The sequence below is a fragment of the Kogia breviceps genome, chromosome 14 (assembly GCF_026419965.1).
Source record: "Kogia breviceps isolate mKogBre1 chromosome 14, mKogBre1 haplotype 1, whole genome shotgun sequence".
In the NCBI taxonomy this organism is placed as follows: domain Eukaryota; kingdom Metazoa; phylum Chordata; class Mammalia; order Artiodactyla; family Physeteridae; genus Kogia; species Kogia breviceps.
The window spans coordinates 76175485-76198966 of NC_081323.1; the positions used below are offsets into that span (position 1 = coordinate 76175485).

At 52.2% G+C, this 23482-nt stretch overlaps 2 protein-coding genes across 4 annotated transcripts; one reads left to right on the forward strand and one right to left on the reverse strand.

Annotated features, from left to right (window-relative positions):
* The first annotated feature begins 58 nt into the window (after positions 1-58).
* On the forward strand, positions 59-13875 carry SUMF2 (sulfatase modifying factor 2). Of its 2 annotated transcripts, XM_059036696.2 has the most exons (10): positions 59-297; positions 3109-3265; positions 6578-6692; positions 7126-7170; positions 7413-7445; positions 7535-7685; positions 8899-8954; positions 11372-11456; positions 11644-11788; positions 13048-13875. In XM_059036696.2, the coding sequence occupies exons 1-10, from the start codon at positions 156-158 to the stop codon at positions 13130-13132; spliced, it is 1014 nt and encodes a 337-aa protein (XP_058892679.2). In that variant the 5' UTR covers positions 59-155; the 3' UTR covers positions 13133-13875. The 2 variants fall into 2 exon arrangements, with proteins under 2 accessions (XP_058892679.2, XP_058892687.1); XM_059036704.2 differs by lacking the exon at positions 7413-7445.
* Positions 13739-22890, reverse strand: PHKG1 (phosphorylase kinase catalytic subunit gamma 1). 2 transcript variants are annotated; one of them, XM_067013935.1, is made up of 11 exons: positions 22711-22842; positions 22499-22577; positions 20433-20524; positions 19743-19921; positions 19253-19307; positions 16334-16399; positions 15895-16058; positions 15418-15508; positions 15129-15282; positions 14851-14976; positions 13739-14478 (listed from the first exon to the last, which is right to left on the reverse strand). In XM_067013935.1, exons 3-11 carry the CDS (start codon positions 20513-20515, stop codon positions 14233-14235), a joined length of 1164 nt encoding a protein of 387 aa, XP_066870036.1. In that variant the 5' UTR covers positions 20516-20524; positions 22499-22577; positions 22711-22842; the 3' UTR covers positions 13739-14232. The 2 variants fall into 2 exon arrangements, with proteins under 2 accessions (XP_066870036.1, XP_058892670.1); XM_059036687.2 differs by lacking the exon at positions 22499-22577 and having other exon boundaries at positions 22711-22890.
* Between the last annotated feature and the right edge of the window lie 592 nt (positions 22891-23482).

Genomic DNA, 23482 nt, shown 5'->3' on the forward strand with positions numbered 1-23482 from the left:
AATGGCAGGGTCTCTGGACCCCAACGCTGAGAAAACTGCCTTCTCTTAACTACCTGGCCGGGCAACAACGGAGCTTCGGCCCCAGGAGTATTTTCTAGGTGGGGCCGCGTAGAGGAGCAGTGCGCACGCGTGCGCAGGGCACGGCCGCCGACGTGATGCGCGCGTTGCGCGTGCGCAGCAGATCCGCATGGTGGCGCGTCTTGTGGGGCTCCAGGGGTCGTGTTCTCGGCATGGGCACCTCGCTGTTGCCGCTGCTGACTCTGCTGTCGCTCCTCTCCGCCTCGTGGCTCGAACTAGGTCAGTGTGCTGGCCTGCCCGACTGCCTCTGGCAGGCAGGAGAAAAGGGGTGGAGCGCTCGGCCCCTGCGGGGAAAGAGATGATGGCCGGTCTGCCAGCGTCCTGCGCTATCTTGCAGCGGCCGGAGGTGCCTCCCAGAGGCGGCCAACTTGGCGAGGTGTATCTCACTTCTTTTTTACTTTTAACTTATTATTCTGGAATCTTTTGAGCATAAAAAAAGAATAAAACGATCCTTTCCCGTCCACCACGTACCCGTTAACTTGTTTAAACGGTTGCCAATTTATGGCTTTAATCTTGCTTCTTTGGGACCCTTCCCCTGGGAAATTCACTTTGGAGTGAATCGAGGCACAATACAATTTTATTCCTCAGTATTTAACTTGAATAGCCAAAAAGACAAGTCACGAAAAAAACAGTATCACTCACTTTCCCACCTAAAAAATTAACCGTACTCCTTAATACCATTAAACATTCAGTTAGTGTTCAAGTTCACCTACTGTAAATGTTTTTAAGTTATAGTTTACTTGTTGAATTAGTGTCAAAATAAAATTCATATATTGCTAATGTGTGTGTGTGTGTGTGTGTTTTGTTTTGGCTGTGTTGGGCCTTCATTGCTGCGCGTGGGCTTTAGTTGCCGCGAGCCGGGGGCTACTCTCTTCGTGTGCTGTCGCAGCTTTTCATTGCGGTGGCTTCTCTTGTTGTGGAGCATGGGCTCTAGGCTCATGGCCTTCAGTAGTTGTGGCATGCAGGCTCAGTGGCTGTGGCTCAAGAGCTGTAGAGCACAGGTTCAGTAGTTGTGGCGCACGGGCTTAGTTGCTACGCGGCATGTGAGATCTTCCTAGACCAGGGATCGAACCTGTTCTCCTTGCATTGGCAGGCAGATTCTTAACCACTGCGCCACCAGGGAAGTCTCTGTATGTTGTTTCTTAACTCCCTTTTAATCTGAGAATTTCCTGCTTTCTCTATTCCAACCCTCACCCCCCTTAAAGTGGACGAAATCATGTGTGAGTGTGTCAGAATGTAAATGAGAAAAGGGCCAAAGATGGGATACTGGGGAACATGAAAAGATGTGGACTCTGTCTTTAGGGAAATTATAGCACTTAGACACTGTTAGGTAGAAACATAACAAAACAGTACGTCAAGCCAGAAAAGTGTGACCTTTTGGAAATAGCACTGACCTGGAAGTAAGGAGACCTGGGTTTCTCCTGTTAACTAGCTCTTTAAGTCATTTCCCTTTTGGGTTTTGGTTTCCTCCTGTCATATGAGGGGGTTGAAATAAAGATCCTTTTAATTCTATGATTTTTGGAGGTATCCAAACAGCAAGTGTAAAGCAGTTCATTCAGTCATTTGATGATAATTATTGTGAACTTATGCTAGGTGCCAGGGATACACGGGCAAAACAGATGTAGTTCTTTTTTCTTTCTGGAACATATGATATAATGGTGAAAATCATTACGAATTGATGAGTTCAGACAAGAAAAGGAAGAGTCAGAGAAACATGCACAGTAGTATGGGTAGAAAGTTGATAGATGTATTTCAGAGTATAGTGTCTAGATTTATCTCTCTGGGACAAAAGGTTGTCATGCAGAAGAATAGAGAGGTAAGGAAAGGAACTAAGCATTTGTTGAAAACCTACTGGGACTTCCCTGGTGGTCCAGTGGTTAAGAGTCTGTGCTCCCGGCGACTTCCCTGGTGGTGCAGCAGTTAAGAATCCGCCTGCCAATGCAGGGGACACAGGTTCGAGCCCTGGTCCGGGAAGATCCCATATGCCGCAGAGCAACTAAGCCCGTGTGCCACAACTACTGAGCCTGCACTCTGGAGCCTGTGAGCCACAACTCCTGAGCCTGTGTGCTGCAACTACTGAAGCCCATGCACCTAGAGCCAGTGCTCTGCAACAAGAGAAGCCACCGCATAAGAAGCCCGCGCACCACAACAAAGAGTAACCCCCACTGACCGCAACTAGAGAAAGCCCGCGCAGAGCAACAAAGACCCAACACAGCCAAAAATAATAAATAAATAAAATTTAAAAAAAAAAAAAAGACTCCGTGCTCCCAATTCAGGGGGCCTGGTTTCGATCCTTGGTCAGAACTAGATCCCACATGTATGCCGCAACTACGAGTTTGCGTGCAGCAACTAAGACCCGGCACAACCAAATAAATAAAATTAATTTTTTAAAAAAAGAAAACCTACCATGTGCTAAACATTTCATACATTATTTTAATACAGCCATCCATTTGAGTTAGATATTATCCCCATTTTATAGATGAAGAAATTGAAATCCAGAATAAGTAATTTGCCCAAGGTGTCACCCAGCAAATTAAGTGACAGACAAGAATTTAAAGCCAATTTTTAAAAATAAATTTATTTATTTATTTAATGTTGGCTGCATTGGGTCTTCGTTGCTGCACGCGGGCTTTCTCTAGTTGCAGCGAGTGCAGGCTACTCTCATTGTGGTGTGCGGGCTTCTCATGGCGGTGGCCTCTCTTGTTGGGGAGCACGGGCTCTAGGTGTGTGGGCTTCAGTAGTTGTGGTGCAAGGGTTCAGTAGTTGTGGCTTGCGGGCTCTAGAGCACAGGCTCAGTAGTTGTGGCACACAGGCTTAGTTGCTCCGCAGCATGTGGGATCTTCCTGGACCAGGGCTCGAACCCGTATCCCCTTCAATGGCAGGCAGATTCTTAACCACTTCGCCACCAGGGAAGTCCTAAAGACAAATTTTTTAAGCCTCCATTGTTTTTTTCATTATAGCATGAGTTTTACATATGATCCAAATATTGCCACTTCTTTTACATATATTCGACTCTTTTTTTCTCTGCAGGGAGTGGGCAGACGACCAACATGGTCCAGCTACCAGGTGGGAGATTCCAGATGGGAACAAATTCACCAGATGGCAGAGATGGTGAAGGACCTGTCCGGGAGGTCACGGTAAAACCCTTTGCCATCGACATATTTCCAGTCACCAACAAAGACTTCAGGTACATCCAGTGTTCTTCCAGGAGAAGTAAAGGCTATTCTAATCTTCATAATATTTAAAAGGAGATTAGCTTGTTCACTTCCACATATCATCTTTGCAATGGTACAGTGAGATAAGTGTTATCCACGTTTTTAAGATGAAGAATCTGAAGTCCAGGGACTTCCCTAGTGGCACAGTGGTTAAGAATCTGCCTGCCAATGCACGGGACACGGGTTTGAGCCCTGGTCCGGGAAGATCCCACATGCTGCGGAGCAGCTAAGCCCGTGCACCGCAACTACTGAGCCTGTGCTCTAGAGCCTGCAAGCCACAACTACTGAAGCCCTCACGCCGAGAGCCCGTGCTCTGCAACAAAGAGAAGCACTGCAGTGAGAAGCCCACGCACCACAACTAAGAGTAGCCTCCGCTCACCGCAACTAGAGAAAGCCCGCACGTAGCAACGAAGACCCAACGCAGCCAAAATTTTTTTTTAAAGTATCTGAAGTCCAAAGTTTCTGTTAGTGGCAGAGCTGGGCCTGGAACTCAGATCCTCTGACTTTTGAGCCAGTGGATTGTCCAGTGCACTGGGCATAGCGCTGAGAAATATGGGCAGAAGTCAGACACTCAACAGAAACCTCTGCAAGAGGGGAGAAGGAATTGGGAGAAGGGTCATAGTAGGTGAGAGTCCCTTAAATTCCCTTTACATTTACTTAGGGAAATGGCATTGTTTCCAGAATCAAACATTTTGGTTCCAGCTTAATCTAAGAAGCCATGTTGAGCTGCGTCAGTGTCCCCAAGGTGATATGTTTTGGGTAGGCCAAAGTAGAAAATGATCCAGGACATATCTATAACTTACCCTCAAATGGTAGAGGAGGGAGTGTATAGAGAGGAGAGGGAAAGGAAGAGGAGGGGATGGGAAGACGGTAAGGCAAATGTGAGAAATGACTTAAATGTTACATTTGTGGACTTAAAACTTTTCAGGATAAAAAGTTTTGGGGAAAATTTGATTCAGAAGACACAGGCTGAAATAAGCATAAGGATTATCAGTATACTCCTCAGGCCTTTTGACTCATTGGTTCCACCTCTAGGGATTTGTCTTGAAGAATTAAAAGTCCTGAAAACATTTAGCTACACAACGTTTAGCTATTGATACAACGCTAATACATTTACAATGTCATCTTGTAAAGAAGTGTTAACAATTTTAGGATCTCTTAAACATATTGTATCAATATAACAGACTACTTAGCAGCCCTTAAAAATCCTGTTGTCAAAAAGAGATAGCTTTCTAGCATGAGAAGTGGCTGAGGCTATTATTTAACATATTGACTGCCCCTGTGTCATTTTTTTTCACATTTAAAATGTGCCACTGAAGTTTTAAATTGGATAAGACAAGCTTACAAACCTGAAAATAAACTTGAGAGAACTTCAAAAAAGAGAGATAGTTCTGAAGTGTTAAGAGAAGAAAGTAGGTTACAAAATACTAAATAGGGTATGATCCTATTTTTTAAAACTGTATGTATAGAATGTATATGCATTAAAAAAGACTTGGAAGATGCAACATGGCATTAGGTGACGGATTCTGCTCATGTTTTTGTGACTTCCAAAGGAAAATAATTACAGGAAGCACCTTCTGAAAGCTATTTAAAAATCCTTGGTTGTGGGGTGAAGGGGGAAAGAATATGGACAAGTATATCTTAGTTGGTGTGATAATGGATGATTTTAGTTTTTTTCTTTTTACCTACCTCTATTTCCTCATTTTTCTATGATATGATGTTACATATGCTTTTAAAAAAATATTTTTAAACAGGAAAGTTATTAAAATCAAAGGAGAAATCACTTCTAATCAGGCTTGCACCGCATCATGACAACCAGAAATAGCTAGCTAGGTAGATGCATTCTTTTTTTAAAAAAAATTTAATTTTATTTATTGATTTTAGCTGTGTTGGGTCTTCATTGCTGCGTGTAGACTTTCTCTAGTTGTGGAGAATGGAAGCTACTCTTCATTGCGTAGGCTTCTCATTGCAGTGGCTTCTCTTGTTGCGGAGCCCAGGCTCTAGGCACGCGGTTTTCAGTAGTTGAGTCTTGCGGGCTCTAGAGCGCAGGCTCAGTAGTTGTGGCGCACGGGCTTAGTTGCTCCGTGGCATGTGGGATCTTCCTGGACCAGGGCTTGAACCCATGTCCCCTGCATTGGCAGGCGGATTCTTAACCACTGTGCCACCAGGGAAGCCCTAGATGTATTCTTTTATATTTTAAATTGACCTTTTATATTATGGAAATATAATGTCACCTTCAGTAAGCCCCTAAACTTTGCTTAGAACCCTAATCTGTCTTTGCCTCTCCGGTAAAAGAGTCTCAAACCGTTCAGGTGGTCAGAGGTCGGTAAATAGCTATTGCTACCAAATCTCATCTCCTCCTCCATTCTCAATGCCCCTTTGATGGGTGAACAATGTCTTCTCATCTCAGAAGTCTGGCACAGATAGAGTACTCCTAGCCCAGTGAAAACAATCCATCTTAACCCTGGAAATCTGCTTGCTGAAATTTGCTCAGCCATACCAAACTATATGAAAATCCATTCTAAAATCTCGGCAGGTCATTTTTGTTTGACTCAATCTCCCTCATCTGTTAGAGGGAGATAATAACCCCTGTTCTGCCTCCCTCCTGTGATTGTTGTGACATTAGGTATGTGATGAAGACCTTTCCGAAGAGAGACCCATTCCCACCCTTGAATCTTCTCAGCAGCTTTATTCATTATATCCAAAAACTGGAGGTAACCCAGATGACCTGCAACTGGTGAATGGATAAACAAAATATGGCCTATACATCCAATGAAATACTACACAGCAATGAAAGGCAACAAACTGCAAAAGAAAAAAAAAAAAGGAACAGGGAATCTTGGGAGCAGTATGCTAAGTGAAAGAAACCAGACCCCCAAAACTACATACTCTGTATCATTCAATTTATGTGAATTTATATTCTGGGAAAGGCAAAACTATAGAGACAAACAACAGATCAGTGGTTGCAGAGGCATAGGGGAATTTTGGGGGGTGGTTGATGGAACTGCTCTGTATCTTGATTATGATAGTGACTACGTGCTTTGTCACAACTCACAAAACCATACACCAAAAAGAGTGAATTCTCCTGTTTGTGCACTGCACACACAGCAACGGGTTTTAAAAGCAAATCTGCTCAGGTTCTCAGGTTAATTCCTTGTAGTTCATGAAAATTCTGTGATGTGTGACTAACAGGATAAGGGTTTATGAGGTTTTCTGGAGCAGGAGAGGGTGAGGGTGGAGCACAGAACCCTATTAGCTAAACCGTATGAAACATCTCTTTTCAGGGAGTTTGTCAGGGAGAAAAAGTACCAGACAGAGGCTGAGGTGTTTGGGTGGAGCTTTGTCTTTGAGGACCTTGTCTCTGATGAGCTTAGAAACAAAGCAACCCAGAAAATGCAGGTAAGAGAACCTGGGTTTGCAGCTGAGGGGATGGGAGTGGGACCTAGACAGAGAATCCTGTGGGATCTGGGGTCCCCTGGGCCACAATAGAGAATCAAACCTGAGAACCAGAGGCAGGGAGGAAGCAAGAGAGACCCACCCTGGACGAGTCAGATGAACACACACTCCCAGGAAGTTCACCCTGTGCTGGATTCTGTATAGAGAGACTCTGTAAAGATGCAGATACACACAGGGTTCAAGATACTCCCTGGACCAGTAAGAGAACCTCTTGAGAAGCCTCCCTCCAATACGGGTGGTGAGATTTTGGACACAGCCTCGCTTGGACCACCTGAGTCTCAGCCTAAAGTCTCTGCTTTGCCTCCTGGGTGTCAGTCAGGAAGGTGCCCTCGCTGGGTCAGAGCATCTTTTGAGTCGTGTTTCTTCCTTTTTGCAGTCTCTCCTCTGGTGGCTTCCAGTGGAAAGGGCATTCTGGAGGCAGGTACGGGTTGGTTCCTCTACTTTGTTTTCTACCCCTGTTGACTCTTGGGAAGCCTGGCTTCCCTAGACCCTTGCCCATCTAGAAATACTGAGTTCAAAAGGATGACAGAGAAATTTCAGGGAAGCAGCCAAGCCACCCTGTTTTCTCTGCCCTAATCCTTTTACCCCTGACCCATTCCATTTCTCCCTTTCGTCTCATGCTTAGTCCTTCTTTCTGACTCTGGACTTCTCCTCACTCACCAGGCTCTCTCTTCCCACTTCCTTGCTCCATCTGTGGTAAAACCGAACTCAGGCACCCTAAGCCTACCCTTCCTCAGACTTCCACGAGCTCCCAGAAGCTTGTCTCACTTCATCCTGGCTATCAGCCTGCAGGTCCCGGCTCTGGCATCCGAGAGAAACTGGAGTTCCCAGTGGTACACGTGAGCTGGACTGATGCCCGTGCCTACTGTGCTTGGCGGGGGAAACGGCTGCCTGTTGAGGAAGAGTGGGAGTTTGCTGCCCGAGGGGGCTTGAAGGGTATAGAGATGCCATGCGATCTCCCTTTATTCTTTCTCCCCATCCTGCCTTGCATGGGGGGCTTTAAAGGGTGGGACAGGTTTGTGCTTCCTAGAGCAGTGCTGCTTCTTTTTTTTTTTTTTTTTAATTTATTTATTTGTTTTTGGCTGCATTGGGTCTTTGTTGCTGTGCACAGGTTTTCTCTAGTTGCAGCGAGTGGGGACTACTCTTTGTTGCGGTGCGCGGGCTTCTCATTGCGGTGGCTTCTCTTTGTTGTGGCACACGGGCTCTAGGTGTGCGGGTTTCAGTAGTTGTGGCTCTCAGTCTCTAGAACGCAGGCTCAGTAGTCGTGGCGCACGGGCTTCGTTGCTCCACGGCATATGGGATCTTCCCGGACCAGGGCTCGAACCCGTGTCCCCTGCATTGGCAGGCGGATTCTTAACCACTGCGCCACCAGGGAAGCCCCGAGCAGTGCTTCTTACACTGTGTAGTGATGGACCAGTTGTTGGTGGTGTTATTTCTAATCCATCTCATACCAATACTTCCATAAAATAGCATAAAAATTAGTAACTGGCAAATGGAATGAAAAAAACAGACATATTTTTTTAATTATTGGAGAGTCTACAGACATGTTCCATTTCAATAAGTATAATCAGAACAACATAGCATGGGAAAAAGAAAAGGATTACCTATACTGTATACCTTTTCAATAGCTGTATAGGGATTAATATAACATTGCTGTTTGCTTATAACTTTGTTAGTTTGCAATCCTAGCTAAACAGAAAGTTAGAGTGAAATAGCAATTTCCCATATTCAACACCTCTACACAGTCTTTGAATGAACACTGGCTATACCAATAGTCAAAGTTATTAGTGTGATAAATGAGGTTGCTTGTTCATTTATCCAGTCTTAAGTCTAGCAAACAAGTTTCTCAATGCTTACTCTCAATTTCTGTACTTATCCCAGCATGAGCTGGTAACAGATAGTTTGCAGAATGGCATTGGTCAGAACCACACCTAGAATTGTCCTGTCCTGGAGCAAATCAGAAGCCAGGGCCTCCGAGTGCAGTACTGTGAGTGGAAGGGAGGGGTGTGGGAAGTAAAAGTAAGTAATCTTACTCTTCTGTTCTCATCACTTCCTTACTTCCTTTCGGTTGCCTCGCTCTTTCTGCCTTTCCCTTCTTCCCCAACTCCTCACCTCTTCCTCCTCCGCTGTCTCCTTGCCCTCCTGGCAGGTCAAGTTTACCCCTGGGGAAACGAGTTCCAGCCAAACCGTACCAACCTGTGGCAGGTAAGACACACGTTCCTCACTCCTGTCCCTTCTCAGAGTGTTGATCGAGACCCGCTGTGGGCTAGACACGTGTGTTAGGCTGTGGGACTTAGAGGCCTTCGTGTTCTAATGAAACTGAAAGGTGGTAAAGGGGTAAAGCAGAAGACAGCGTGGTAGGGCTGTATAGTGAAGATGTGCAGCGTGTGCTGGGGGGTGTGCTGGGAGTGTGCTCTCTTGTGCTGCAAGAGCAGGGCGTGACTTCACAGTGAACATGCCATTTGAGCTGATTGAACCGGAGTTTGCCACGAGAAAAGTGGAGGAAACAACATGGATGTCAGTAGTGGGTTAGGAAAGGGTGCTGTGTGTTCAGAGACATGCCAGACTCGGAGAGGCTAGCGCACAGGGAAACAGGAGGTATAAGAGTTGAAGTAGGGCTTCCCTGGTGGCGCAGTGGTTGAGAATCCGCCTGCCGATGCAGGGGACGCGGGTCCGTGCCCCGGTCCAGGAGGATCCCACATGCCGCGGAGCGGCTGGGCCCATGAGCCATGGCTGCTGAGCCTGCGCGTCCGGAGCCTGTGCTCCGCAACGGGAGAGGCCACGACAGTGAGAGGCCCGCGTACCGCAAAAAAAAAAAAAAAAAAACAGAGAGAGATGAAGTAGGCAGTGGATTGGAGGCAGATTACGAAGGACCAGGGGTGCCAAGATGTGGTTTTAGATTCTGCCCTCCAGGCAGTGGGGAGCCGACAGAGGTTTTGAAACAGGGGAGCAACAACATCATTTTGATTTGGGGGATGCTGATTGTTGAAAATTTGTGTGGGATCAAATGAAGTAGAGCTGCAGGAGGTCTCTGATTCTGAGGCTGCGGCCATGGCCCGGGGATGTGAACACTTGAATGAAGTGGAAGTGAAATCGAGAGGAAGCCAGGTGGGAGACACCTGCCTGAGAGGAGAGACAGGGTTTGGTACTTCGCCAAACATGGAGGAATGGAAGAGAGAAGAACTCAAGCATGAATCCAAGCTTGGGCAAGAGAGTGCTGGTGTGACCATTATCCAGAATAGATAATATGCATGTTGGGGTTCAGAGGGACAGGACTTGGTCAGTTTAGGATCAGCCTAGCTTAAGCCGCCTTTGGGTCATGGATATGCTCAGTAAGAGGTTGAAAGTATGTGTTTGGAGCTTAGGACAGAGGTCTGGGTCAGAGCAACTGGTTTGGAGTCAACAGCATACACTGTAGGCAGGAGTGACATCCCCCAGGGGGACTCTGCAGCATGAGGGGAGCCCAGCACCAGCATTTTAGGGTGAAGCCTTGAAAAGGGTAGACTGACCTTTTAGATGATCTTGGGATCAGAGCTTTGCAAAAAGTCTTATCTGACTTATTCACCATGGGATCTTTGATAAATTAACTGTTTTGAGTCTCAGTCGCTAGCTTTTTTTTTTTGGCTGCTAGCTTTTTTTTTTGGCTGCTAGCTTTTTTTTTTGGCTGCGTTGGGTCTTCGTTGCGGTGCGCGGGCTTCTCATTGCGGTGGCTTCTCTTGTTGTGGTGCATGGACTCTAGGAGTGCGGGCTTCAGTAGTTGTGGCACACGGGCTCAGTAGTTGTGGCTTGTGGGCTCTAGAGCGCAGACTCAGTAGTTGTGGCACACGGACTTAGCTGCACCGTAGCATGTGGGATCTTCCCGGACCAGGGCTCGACCCCGTGTGCCCTGCATTGGCAGGTGGATTCTTAACCACTACACCACCATGGGAGTCCCAGTTGCTAGCTTTTTAAAGGGAGAAAATACTTGCCTTACAACCTGGTCAGGATTAAAGACATAGATGTAGCAGCCCTAGCACATAGTTGGCGATGAGTAAATTGTAGCCCCTTCATCTTCCCTTTCATAAGATCAGCCTCCATAGAGCAGGGCCAGCTGAACTCCAATTCAACGAGAAGCAGAATGAACAAGCTGAACAAGTTGCGTCAGCAAATACAGGTTACTTTTCCAGAATCTTGGCGGTAAAAAGCAGGAGGTGAGGAAGGCAGGGTCAGAGCAGATGAGGGAGAGTTAAGGCTGTTGGTGGTAGAAGGGAAAGCGATGGTACAGGGGAGCACAGGATGAGCATCTTGTTCCTGAGGAGACGGGTGCAGGTCATGGAGGAGGGGAGGCAGAGCCTGTCTTCTCAAGGCACATGGGGAGGAAGTCGAGAAAGTGGGAGTGGGACAGGCTGGTGTGGACACAGGGGAAACGACACACTTCCTTACCCAGTCAGGAGGTCATGGTGGAGGACATGAGGCAGCTGGTTTGGGAGCTCAGGGTGGGAACCTCGGGTCACTGCCCCGTGCCCTTCCCCTACCGCAGAGGATACCGCAAGATGGCCTTGGTTTAAACTCCTCCGGGCAGGTGGGAGCAGCTGCCTTGGGACGGGATGGTAAATCTTTGAGCCTGAATTTCTCCCCCTCAGGGAAAGTTCCCCAAGGGCGACAAGGCTGAGGATGGCTTCCACGGAGTCTCCCCGGTGAACGCTTTCCCCCCACAGAACAACTACGGTAAGATTGCTTGTCGGGTTGCCTTCAGCGTTCACAGCTTGGCTGGTGGGATGGTCCTGCCGGAAAGATGAGGAGGAGAGAAGCAGCACGCGGCACCAGGAAGCGTTAGCTCCCCAGGGCCGGCGATGGCCAGGAGGGGCGGGGGTGGCGCTCCCCAGCCTGGGCCAGACCCACCACTGTGCTTCAGGGCTCTCCGACCTCATGGGCAACGTGTGGGAGTGGACAGCATCACCATACCAGCCCGCCGACCAGGACATGCGTGTCCTCCGGGGGGCGTCCTGGATCGACACGGCGGACGGCTCTGCCAATCACCGGGCCCGGGTCACCACCAGGTGAGGGGCTCGGTAGCTGGGGGCTGAGGGTCTGGGTCCTGGTCTCCCAGAGCACAGGTGGCACCAGATCTGGCATGGCCGCCGCTGCCGTGCCTCCCCCTCCACTGGGGGCTGTGGGTACAGAAGAGGAAGGAAGCCACACTTGCCGTCCAAGAGCCCGGGACTGCTGCTGCCTTTTCCTGCCAGCCGTCAGCACCAAGGCAGACTCTATGTCCAGCATCTTAACTGTGTGGTTTTCCCGCTTGTCCTCCGAGCTAGGCTTGCAGAGAGAGGGAGGTGGAATGGCCACATTGATAGGTCATGGCCAGCGGTCACGGAAATATTGACTTTTCCAACGAGTGTGCACATGAAAAGTCATTTTCGACAACCATTTTGTTTTATAGTCAAGAAAAAAATAGGCTCAGGGAGGTCCTGGAACCTGCTCATTTCACACAGATGCCTAGTGGGGGCACCTGAGTGGTAGAGTCCCCGGCTTCCGAGTCCCCTTCTAGGACTTTCTGCTTTGTTCATCTGTAGATTTATTTTGGTTAATCTCCCTGCAACTCCTCCTGCTCCTGGATTCCATAAGGACTGTCGAGAAGCCACTGTTCCTGTGGCCTCAGGGTATCAGGTTTGCAGGCGTTTCTTTGATACGTTGAGCCCCCTGGATTTTCCTCACCTTTTTCTTTAGGACAAAGTAGTGGAGAAAGTATTGGCCTGGGGACCAGGAAACTGGGTTTGCCACTGATTCTGTTGTGCCACTGAAGCAGTGGTTGGCCTTGGGCAAGACATTTAAATATTTCTAGTGTCTGACTGTGGGTCTGTGAGATGGTGAACAAAACACGCCTTCGAGAGCAGTAAGGGAAATGGCAAATGAAGGAATACATGTGAAACTTCTTTGGAAAGTGTGAGGTACTGATTGGTGCTGTGATAGTCTCACTTCTTGCCGACAGGTTTTTTTCGGCTGAGTTATTCTAAACTACCGACAGTCGAAGTTATTACTTGTGGCCTTTCCTTCCTTCCAGTTCAGTCTCTCAGGACCACCCTCACTTCCTCCACTGTGTCCCAAGGTCCCTTCTTACCCCTTTCCCCCAGGAATGGCACACCCTCAGGCCCTACCCTCACGCTAGGTTTCTTTCCAGACTGTGTATTCCCCCCCCACCAGTCCTTAGGCGCCCCAGACCACAGCAGGCCCTGGGAGCTGGAGCAGGAGAGTTGGGTAAGGCCCCGGGTCCCTTTCTCAACAGATGCCCATTCTCTCTCCCCTTCTCTGGTGCCAGGATGGGCAACACTCCAGATTCAGCCTCAGACAACCTAGGCTTCCGCTGTGCTTCCAGTGCAGGCCGACCACCTGGGGAGCTGTGAGCAGCCACACAGAGAGGAGGAGAGTCCCCCGTGGCGCTCCCTGGCCACGTGCCAAGCGCGGGACGACGCCCATCCCCTCCCCCATCCTCTGTGGCAGGCACCTCTCCCCGGGGCAGGAAAGGACCCTGACCTCCGCGGAGGGGCGCCACTGTCTCTTGGAGAAGGGGCCCAACTTACTGATTGTGCCCAGGAGCCAGATGTTTCTCTTAGAGGTCAAATATTGACCGTATGGGGGCCACATACTCAAAACAGTTGGGGCACAGTGTGCTCTGAAAGGCAGTTTGTGAAAAAATTTTAAATCTGCTCCCTCCTCCTTTCTCGCTGTCTGACCCGGGGACCTGACATTGTTTGCTCAAGGCAGAATTTCCCCAGGTCTCCTTGTTTCCCAGCAAGTTGCTGTAGAAGGAAAATGATTCCTCCATTTGCCTTATTTGTGGGGTTTCGTGCACCTCCGAGGGAACCTAGTTTCCACCGTATGTGAAATGCAGTTCTGGGGGCTCTTGAAAGCACGCTGTCAGTCTTAAAAGGGTCTAGGAGAACGACGGATCTACCAGGCGCAACTGTGTATTCTGGGAGGCACAGAGTGAGTAATACTCCACAAAGACAAACAGCAGAAGCTTCCCTTTCTATTATTAATTACGTAAGGGCTGCCCTATGCCTCTAAAAACATGGCCCCGGAGAAGAACCTGCTCCCGTGGTGTCACTGGACTTTGTGAGGTCAGTAAAATCTCCTGTGATTGCAATTCTCAGACTGCTCTCTTTCGTCCTCACCCTGGGACCCTAAAGGCGGTGCACCGAGTGTCAGTAACTGGGGGCCTCCCGTGAGGACAAGCGGACGTGGTGGTATAGCTGGGCCGTGGAGAGGCAGGGTGCTCCTGGTTCTGGACCACAGCTGGTCCCCCTCCGTGGGCCTGGCTCCAAGTGCACTGACCACCACGTGACGCCTCCAAGAGGGGAGAGTGGCCCCAGCTCCTGGGGTCCGGGCTGGGGCCAAGTGCCCCCTCTGGACAGAGGCCTGCACACGCTCTCCTGTGCCCTCCACGTCGGTGGCTCCTCCTCCCGGCCTGAGCCCCGCCCCAGCTGCCCTGCCGGCCGGCCAGTCAGTAGCCCTCCTCGGCCAGGGAGAGGAGCACAGCCTTGGGTGTGTTCTCGAAGAGCGCCGCCCGGTTCTGCTGCTGCCCCTTCTTCACCCAGTGGCCGTAGATCCGGAAAGCGTAGGCGTCGATGAGTCGCCGCAGGGGCCGGAGGGCATAGGGGTCTCGGATGACGATCTCCCGGGTCACGGGCTTCACCCGGCGGTACTGGTAGTAGATCCGCACGGAAGCCAGCACCGTCAGGGCGATCACCTGTGGAGGGCCTGGCCTGAGAACCGGGCCCGCTCCGCGGCCTGTTTCCTTCCCCATCCCTGGCGGCAGGCCCTGAGCTTGTTTGCCACGAAAGCTTGTGTGGTTTCCGCTGGGCCTGTCCTAGCGTTCCCGCCCCCCGCTCCTCCGTTACCCCCGTTTGCCACCCGACCAGCAGGCACGGGGCTTAGGGCTGTCGGAGCCAGAAGCCAGAAGCTGAGCTGCAACCATCACAGGGCTGGGCGGGAGGAGAAGGGTGGCTGCTCTGGAAACCCCGTGGGCGTAAGGAGTCCCCAAGAAGGACGCCGGGAGCTTGGACTTCAGGGGCCTGCGGCACCTGCCCCGGGGCCCTGAGTGGCAGGGGAGCCTAAGTACCTTGAACTTCCCCCGGGGGCTGAAGTGACGCACTTCCTGCACCGTGTACTGCTGGAAGAAGGGATGCGCTAAGGCCTCTTCAGCCGAACAGCGGCCTTTGGGGCTCACCACCAAGAAGCGGGAGACCTGAGAGCACGAGACAGAACGGAAGACGTCTATGGGGGGCGGGGGGGGTCCCTCCTGGCAGGGCCTCCATCCCATGGCATGCACGGCACACTCCCCCCTCCCCACCGTCTGCCCCTCGCCTGACCCCCGGGCCAGGAGGCCTTTGCTCTCACCAAGTCCTTCACGGTGTCCGAGTAATCATCCCACTCTGGCGAGCCAAACTGGTAGTTGCCACTCATGATCATGCGCAACATCAGCATCTGCTTGCGGTGCCAGAAGGGTGGGGAGCCGGCCAGCAGCGTGTACATGATGACGCCCGTGCTCCACCTGGCACCGGGCAGCGGGGAGGAAGGCAGGGGGGCCAGCTGTAGCTCCCACCGTGCCCGCCTCCCCAGCCAGGTGCTCCCGGCCATGGGGGCGTCCCTGTCCCTACGGGTCACCTACCTCCCCCAACACACTCACATGTCCACCTCCTTCCCGTAGCCAGGGTGGTCATCGTCCATGGAGCACTCGATGATCTCAGGGGCCAGGTAACTGGGGGTCCCACAGACCTCTGCAGGGACAGTTTCCATCCGAACAGGTCAGCAGAGGCACTTGGAAGAGGAAAGCCCAAAGAGACAATGGAGAAGGAACCGAAGTGGTGGCTGGGCTGGGACTCTCTGAACACGGGCCTGGCCCAGGGCCAAGGGCAGGGCCAAGGTGCTGGGTCCTGTGGCCGCCCGATGGGGGACCGTCAGTGGCCTGGTCGCTTCTAGCTATCCTGGCCTGGAATGCAGGCAGTGGGAACCTGGCTCAGCCCATTCCGGGGAAGAAACACCCAGCCCTGAAATGGTAGGATTTTTACTCTGGGTTGGGGGGGAACCCAGGCAATCTCTGTTCCTAGGAGAGCTGAGGAGAGAGCCTGAGCCCCTGACATGGGCCAAGGCCTTGTTACCGGACCTCGCAGCTTCTCTCCTGGCTCCAGCTGGCAGGAAAAGCCGAAGTCTGTGAGCTTGATGTTCATGTCATCATCCAAGAGGATGTTCTCAGGTTTCAGATCCCGATGCACGATGTTGAGTTTGTGCAAGGTGAGGATCACCTCCAGCAGGGCTCTCATGATCTTTCTGGGGTGGGACAGGAACAGGTTACTTTCATCTGCTACTCTGCAGGGTCAGGTAACAGGCAGGGACACCAAAGCCCATAAGCCAGCTGGACTGCAAGTGAGGGAGGACTCAAGACAGGCCAGGCCTACCTTGGCTGAGTCGAGGAAGGGAGGCCACCAAAGCCAGCGGAGCACACTGCCCACCCAGACGGCTTCATGCCACGCCTCCTCCAAGACCTCGGTGCCTAAGCAAGGGACTCAGGCCGGAAGTAGGGAGAGGGGCAAGTGGACCCTCACCTGGTTTCCTTCTCACTCAGGGTGACCTTCTCAGTGAGGTAATCAAAGAGCTCCCCTCTCTTCATCCTGTGGGGACAGAGGGTTTGTAGCTGGATGTGCCCCCAAGGCTACCCCCTCCTTACCCTGCACCCGGAAAACTGTTTCCCACCCTAACACCTCCAGGGGCAAAGTGGGCTGCTCCCCACAAGGGACCAAGGTCTGTGGGGAGGAGCTAGGGAAGTGAGTGGAGAGGCTGTCTCGGAAGGTTGAAAGAAGAACAAGGGAGACTGGGGGCTGGGGGATGGCACCAGTGCGAAGGTCCCCCCATGTGTGGGAGTGACAGCATGGACTGGGATCCATCAGGGTCAAAATCAGGGTTGGCGGGGGGGGAGAGAGGGAACTTGAGCCACTGGCACAAGGCCCCAGACCCAGATCAGAAGGACAGGAGTATCCTGATTTTTCCCAGGAACAAACAGAAGCAACAGCAGTGATAGAAGAGCAGTTTTACCTATTTTAGGATTTCTTAGGTTTAAGAATTGCGGTTCCATTTTCTCACCTGGGATGATCTAGAAAGAGGTTTCTGCTAGAATCATCTAGTTACACCCTGAAGGGCAACTTGGGGCAGCATTAAAAATAGCTTCCCCAAGCAACTTCTTCAAAGGTTAGACATTTGAGCTGCCCCCAAGGGCTCTACAGGGCAGTGCCACCGAATGGAGTTGAGACAGCTGGAGCTGGGCAAATCTGGAGGGGCCCTAGGAAAGTCTCCTTTGGTTAAATAGGAAAGGTGCATACTGCCTGCCCCTCCAGGAAAAGCAGGGCCCACGGGAAGAATTCTGGCCAGTATCTGAGGGAGGCAAGAATATCCTTGAACTTAACCGGTGGGGTGGGGAGTTGAGTTCTGTTTGAGGAGCAACCCAGAAATTACAGAAGTGAGCCTTGTTTCATACACGATTGGTACTGTGTCCCTAAAAGGCAGTGTGTGCCTCCAGTTTTGATCACTTTAATTCCATTTTAAACACGCTAGGAGGACTCACTAATAGCAGCAGCAGCAAAAAGATTTACCAGTCAACACTGGGACCCTGCAAGGTCCATCAGCAGTCTCCTGCCTTCCTGGAGCCGGTGGTTGAATTGTACACACAGGCCAAGTTAAATTGTGTCTCCAAGAAAAACTTAACACTGCACGTGTTCAGTATGGCTGCAAAATGAAGTGTTCCAGCAATACAAAATCTGCTTGAATAATTTTCTCAAGTAAAGCTAGTCCCTAAATTAGCAGTTACGTACGGAGAAGCCAAGACAGCTCTCCAACAATGATTCGTGCAACAGAGGTGTGTGTTCTTTAGTGAGGACTCAATGGAGCGGGGGCATGGGAGCTGGAGAGTTCCCTTCCTTGGGAACCTTTTCCAGTAAAAGTGGTAAGAAGTCTGGGGGCTTCCCTGGTGGCGCAGTGGTTGAGAATCCGCCTGCCAATGCAGGGGACACGGGTTCGAGCCCTGGTCCGGGAAGATCCCATACGCCACGGAGCAACTAAGCCCATGCGCTAAAACTATTGAGCCTGCACTCTAGAGCCCACCAGCCACAACTACTGAGCCCGAGTGCCACATCTACTGAGCCTGTGCTCTAGAGCCCACGAGCCACAACTACTGAAGCCCACGCGCCTAGAGCCCATACTCCACAAGAGAAGCCACCGCAATGAGAAGCCCGTGCACCGCAACAAAGAGTAGCCCTCGGTCGCCACAACTAGAGAAAAGCCCGTGCGCAGCAGCGAAGACCCAATGCAGCCAAAAATAAACAAATAATTTTTTTAAAAAAATGGTAAGAAGTCTGAGTGCACGGTTCACAGAACACTTTGTGTTGTTGGAATTTGATGCTTGGAGCCTGGTGAGATGGACGGTATCGCTTTTCCTTTCCTGAGAAAACAGAGGCTCTCACAGCTAAAAGGCCCACTGGTCCCTGGGGGCAGAGGGCTCTGTGACAAGGAGCTCATCTTGATGGCCCGGTTGGTGCACAAGCAGGGGAATAGTGACGTGCTGCTGTTGATGCTCCTGCTGGTGACAACGATGATGATGTCCATCTCTGAACCACGTCCCAAAGACAATCTCTACCACCTGTCTCCCTGCTGGGCCTCTTGCCCCCATAGCGCTGGCTTCCTCCTTTCCACTCTCGCCTCCTTACAGGCAGTGGAATCCTTTATAAAAGTAAGTCAGATCACATCACCCTCCTGCTCTTGGCCCTCCAAAATGCCTGCATAATCTGCTTTTTGGTACCGACTGACCTTGCATCCTGCCATCGCCACAGGCTTGCCCCAACCCCCCATCCTGACTTGCTTGCCGAGCCTCAAACATGCCAAGCCCACACGGCAGCACCCCTGCTCTGGCCCTTCCCTCTGCTAGAGGCTCCTTCTCCAGCTCTTGGCACGGATCCCTCCCTCCCTTCATCCGGGTCTCTGCTCAGGTCACCTCCTGGAGCGCATTCCCTGCCCGCTCGCTCCCTCTGACCCCTGCTCAGCTTTACATTCATGTGTATATGTATAACCCTGTGTGTGTTTTATGACTTGATTGCTTTCTGTTCACGCCCTGTGAAAATCAGTGCATGAAGTAGGACTGCGTATCCTCAACGTCTAGGGTAAGTACTGAATGACCGCCGTGGTCATCGTCGTGGTAGTTCATAATCATTAGCATTTACACGGTGTCAGTCGCTGTGCCATTATTACGCCTGCAATACCGATGGGAAAGCTGACACTGACAGAAATCATCCAGCCCATAAGTGATGGACCCAGGATTTAAAACCTGGCAGCCTGACTCCAGGGGCGGATCTGCCTAAAGCGTCTGTGGCCTAGTTTGGCATCCACGGTGTAAGGGGCTGGCTGCTCGTCTCCAGGAAGCCCTGCATGGGGGACTACAACAGAAGCCTCTCCAGTAGGCCCCAGGCCTGGGTACTTACAGATCAAACACCAAGAAGAAGAAAGTGTTGGTCTCGTAAGTGTCCTTCAGCTGTACTGAAATGGAAATGGCTCGCTCGTCTCAGGCAACAGAGGAACCCAGGCGGGGGCAGTGGAGGCGCGGGGTCAAGGGGACTAAGGCCGCTGAGGCCGGACTCAGAAGCCGGAAGGGGTATCGCGATGGTGTTCAAAGGAGGCGTACCAGGGGAGGGGGCACCCAGGGACTTCACACTCCCATTCCCGCGCCTGCACCCAGCCCTGCCTGTCACCCCTTCTGTGGGGCTGGAAGAGGAGGCTGAGAGCTGACTCCCGGGAGCGGTGAGGGTGGAGCCGGGTCCCTCGAGCCTCTGGGCACTGGGCTTTCAGGGCCTCAGGGTGCGGGAGACACTCTGGTGGTCCTGGCTCGCTGCACTGGGGCCATACTCCCCGGCTTGGGTTATCAGAGCAGACCCGTGGCAGGGCACCGCGCCGCGGCTCGGGGCCGTCACTCACTGATGTTGGGGTGTCCTGAGACCTTGTGCAGGATGTCCACCTCCTTCTGCGTGGCCTCTCGCAGCTCCTGCACCTCCTCGGAGCTGAAGCTGCCCCCACCCGTGACGTCGATGATCTTCACAGCGTACTCCTGGCACGTGGGCTTGTGGATGCAGCGCCTGACAACGCTGCTTACTCCCCTGGGGGTGCAGAGGACAGATCATGCCCGGGGCCCCTCACCCCAGGCGGAGGCCCAGATCCAGGCCGCAGCACAGATGCCCTGCCTTGTCCCCCAACTCCCTGTGAGCTTTGGGGGATGGTAGGATGAAGAAGGCACAGAGAGGGCCATTTGCCCGGAGCCCAAGAGGAAGAAGCCCGCTCTGGGGCCTCCTAGCTCCTAGTTCAGTGCTCTTTCTCAGCACGGAGGCAGAAGCTGTACCCTCTCAGGGCCATAAGTTTCTCTCTGACACCTGATTCCCGACCCTGGCCCCAAACTCTTGGCTGGGAGAGGTCTCTAATCTGGGTGCCCTTACACCCGCTTCCTCCATCCTGGTGCAGGAGGGCAGGACCCCGAACTGAGAGTTTCTCCAAGTGGACAGTACTTTCGGGATGGAAATGGGGTCAGTGCTCAGGGTCAAGCAGAGGTTGCTGCCGCCCGCCGTGCCGGCCGGAGCCCAGGACAGAACCTCATGGGGAAGGCCCGGGCCTCACCTGCCCAGGATCTCCTTGGGTTCGTAGTTCTCATAGAAGCCCTGTGCGGAATAGGAGTCCGGCAGTGCCTTGTTCTGGGTCATGTTCAGCTCCTTAAAGAGGGGAACACAAAGAAGCGGTCAGCCTTCATGACCTGGGGGTTGTGCTCTTTGAGGGCCGAAGCCGTTTCTCCCTTTTTTGCTTTTGGCTGCACCGCACAGCATGCGGAATCTTAGTTCCTTCCTCTGGTAACCAGGCACCTAGCAGAACCGGGGATCAACCCCGTGCCCCCTGCACTGGAAGTGCGGAGTCTTAACCGCTGGACCGCCAGGGAAGTCCCTCTCCCTCGTCTTTGTATTTCCTGGCATTGGTCTGGCCTCTTGTGAATATTCAAAATAAATGTTTATGAATTTTTTTAAAAAGCTTTGGAAAGAGCCCAACTTGCTTCTCCCCACTGGCTGTGAGCTCTCGTGACCCCAGGTGACCAGGTGGCTCCCGGCATGTTCTCACTGGTCGTTGTTGCTCCCCGGTAGGAGCAACAGATGGGCAGACAGGCCGAAGCCCAGGCTCGAGGCAGGAATCGGACCGCCAGGCTGCAAGGTTAGTTCCGACAGGGCCAGCACACGCTTGATTTTAGAAAGCACCACCGAGAAACCGCAAAGGACAAATTAAAGTGCTCTTTCCTTTCCTCTTTGAGGCAACGAGGCTGGTCCTGCTTTTCCTCTGCCTGCTCTCTGCACTTCTGGAAAAGGTGAGACGCTTCATGGTTTCATTTTCAAATATGCTGCTGCCATAACCTCTCCTTATCTCCCCCACTTGTAACTGTCCTACCCAGAAAACACCCCTCCTTCTGGGACAGCCTTGCTGTGCTTCCCATTGCTGCTTCCTCACCCATTCTGCCCTTAGTTTTTGTGATCACTGTCCTTCCTTCCTTCCTTCCGTCCTCCCTTCCGCCCTCCCTCCCTCCTTTCTTCCTTTCATACTCTGAGAAGTACTGCGCCAGGCGCTCTGATGGATGCAGTTTGATGGGTGAGTCCTGGTCCCAGCCTCTGGTATCACTTGTTCTCTCATCTCTAACCCACCATGATCATCTCCACATCTTCCCGACCATCCCTCCCCACTGTGCCCAGTGCAGGTGTGTCGCAGGTGCTGCTCCGTAGATATAAGTCAATGGCTGGAGGTGTCCCTTTGGTCCAGGTTCCTGCCAGCAGGATGGTCATGTCCTCAGAATGCCCTGTGTCCTACCTAACGATGGCCAATGAGCCCCGAGCGGTCCTGCTGCAGCATGGGTTAGAACGGAGCCAGGACACTCAGGCCTAGACCCAGAGGAGCGGGCCGGCTTTGCTTCAGGAACATAGAGGCCACTGGGTACGGAACTCCTACCTGACGTGGAGGATTTGAGGAATGGAGAAAACGCTGTACCAACAGGAAGAGGGGCAGATAGAAAATGGGCACGAGCTGCCTCTCAGCGGGGCCAAAGATGCCTCTGGTCCCATTTCCACCGCCCTTTCTGGGTCCAAGAAGGTCTGGCCTGTCAAAGAGGTCAATTTGCTGACCAGCCAAGCAGCAGCCCTGGCTGCCTCAGGACAGGCTGGCTGTTCCAGGGAGGCTGGTGTCCCCACTGCTGGGTGCCTGGTTACCAGAGGAAGCATTAGAATAACAAGAGTCTCCTCTGCCAGCAGCAGGCTCTGGAGCTGTCTCTGTTCCACTCCCGTCAGCAACCCCAGCTGAGCCCCGGAGTGTCTGTTCCCTATAAAGACTAGCCCAATTCCTGGTAAGCCCTTTAAAGTTCCCACGAGGGGCATCTGTTCCTCCTCCTCCCCCCACCTCCCAAAGCTGGGTAAGGAAAGGTCTCTCCCTTCCTGCAGCCCTCCCTGCACAGACGGTACATGTGGACCCAGCCCGGGATGCCGTGCCGTCCGGGCCCGTTCCCTGGTACAACCGGCCCCACTGAGCCCCAGCAGCACTCCCGTCTCCTGGGGTGGGCGGCGGAGGTCTATCTTGCCTCATCCCCTTACTCGAGGCCTAACCTGGGGCCAACTTCGCGCCTCTGTCCACTGCCCCCGCCTGCATTCCCCATGCCTTACCGAAGATGCCTTTGGAAAGGGTCCCCAAACGGGAGTAGGTAGCCTGGTCCTTTCTGGAACATGACATCCCTCCCTGAAACTTAAGAGAATCAGTGCTGCCACTCTTCTGGGCCCATGTGCCTTCAGAAGCAGGGAGAGGTGGGTCTAAGGGATGTGGGGGGTTCTGTCTTCCCTACGCCACAGCAGCTCCCGTTCCCAAACCAGCTACTCACCTCTATGTCCTCGCAGGCCCTGGAATGAATGTGACAGGAATCCCAAAGGTCCAGGAGCCCCCTGGGGACAGGGGACAACAGAGGGCTGAAGCGTGTCCCGAGCCGACGCTTGTGGCCAGAACAGGATATCTTGCAGCTCTTCCTTCAGGCTTTGCTACTTGAGGACGGAAGGCTGATGTGCCAAAAATAACTCCCAGCTGCAAAGCTGGGGTGCAGGCCAAGGCTCAGCACGACAGTGCACGAGTCGGGGCCAAGGCGCAGCACCCCGGGTGACCTCTAGTGGAGGGTGAGGGAAGCTCCGGTGGCCTGGGAGCAGGCAGGACAGCACAAGGTGACCCATCTTCCCTCTGGAGCTCACTCAACCTCCAGGCTTAGAGGAGATAAAGCCAGCTTGCTGGGAACACGCTGGCTTCTCTGGGAGCCATTCCTGTGTGTGCTGAGAGCAGAGCCCTGGAGACACCCCAGCACACTGGCGTGCCCACCCTGCAGCCCTGGCTGCTACAGGGACCCGCTCAGCTACGGTTTGTGTGGCTGCCTGACCCAATGCAGACCTCAAAGGCTAGGGAACATTCCCTTCAAGACTCCATCTCTGATCTGCCTCCATTTCATCCTTAACTTCAGCCTGCAGTTTCCAATGAATGAGTTGTTCCATGTGCCACGAAAAGCACGTGGGCTCTACCCGTGTGTGGCTTTAGGCTCTTTGGGTGAGGATCCTCATCGGTGAGTCTAGCTTAAGAGGCTGACAGAGTTGGAAATAATGTATGCAACATGC

What these genes read in the sequence shown, in the direction of transcription:
- PHKG1 (XM_059036687.2), bottom strand. Translation starts at nt 20,515, where the DNA reads ATGACCCAGAACAAGGCACTGCCGGACTCCTATTCCGCACAGGGCTTC. An exon ending in TTCTTCTTGGTGTTTGATCT is followed by an intron (nt 16,400 to 19,252) that starts GTAAGTACCCAG and finishes CTGTCCCCACAG; the next exon opens with GATGAAGAGAGGGGAGCTCT. An exon ending in CGGACACCGTGAAGGACTTG is followed by an intron (nt 14,977 to 15,128) that starts GTGAGAGCAAAG and finishes TCGTGCTCTCAG; the next exon opens with GTCTCCCGCTTCTTGGTGGT.
- SUMF2 (XM_059036696.2), top strand. Translation starts at nt 156, where the DNA reads ATGCGCGCGTTGCGCGTGCGCAGCAGATCCGCATGGTGGCGCGTCTTG. An exon ending in ACCGTACCAACCTGTGGCAG is followed by an intron (nt 8,955 to 11,371) that starts GTAAGACACACG and finishes TCTCCCCCTCAG; the next exon opens with GGAAAGTTCCCCAAGGGCGA. An exon ending in CGGGCCCGGGTCACCACCAG is followed by an intron (nt 11,789 to 13,047) that starts GTGAGGGGCTCG and finishes CTCTGGTGCCAG; the next exon opens with GATGGGCAACACTCCAGATT.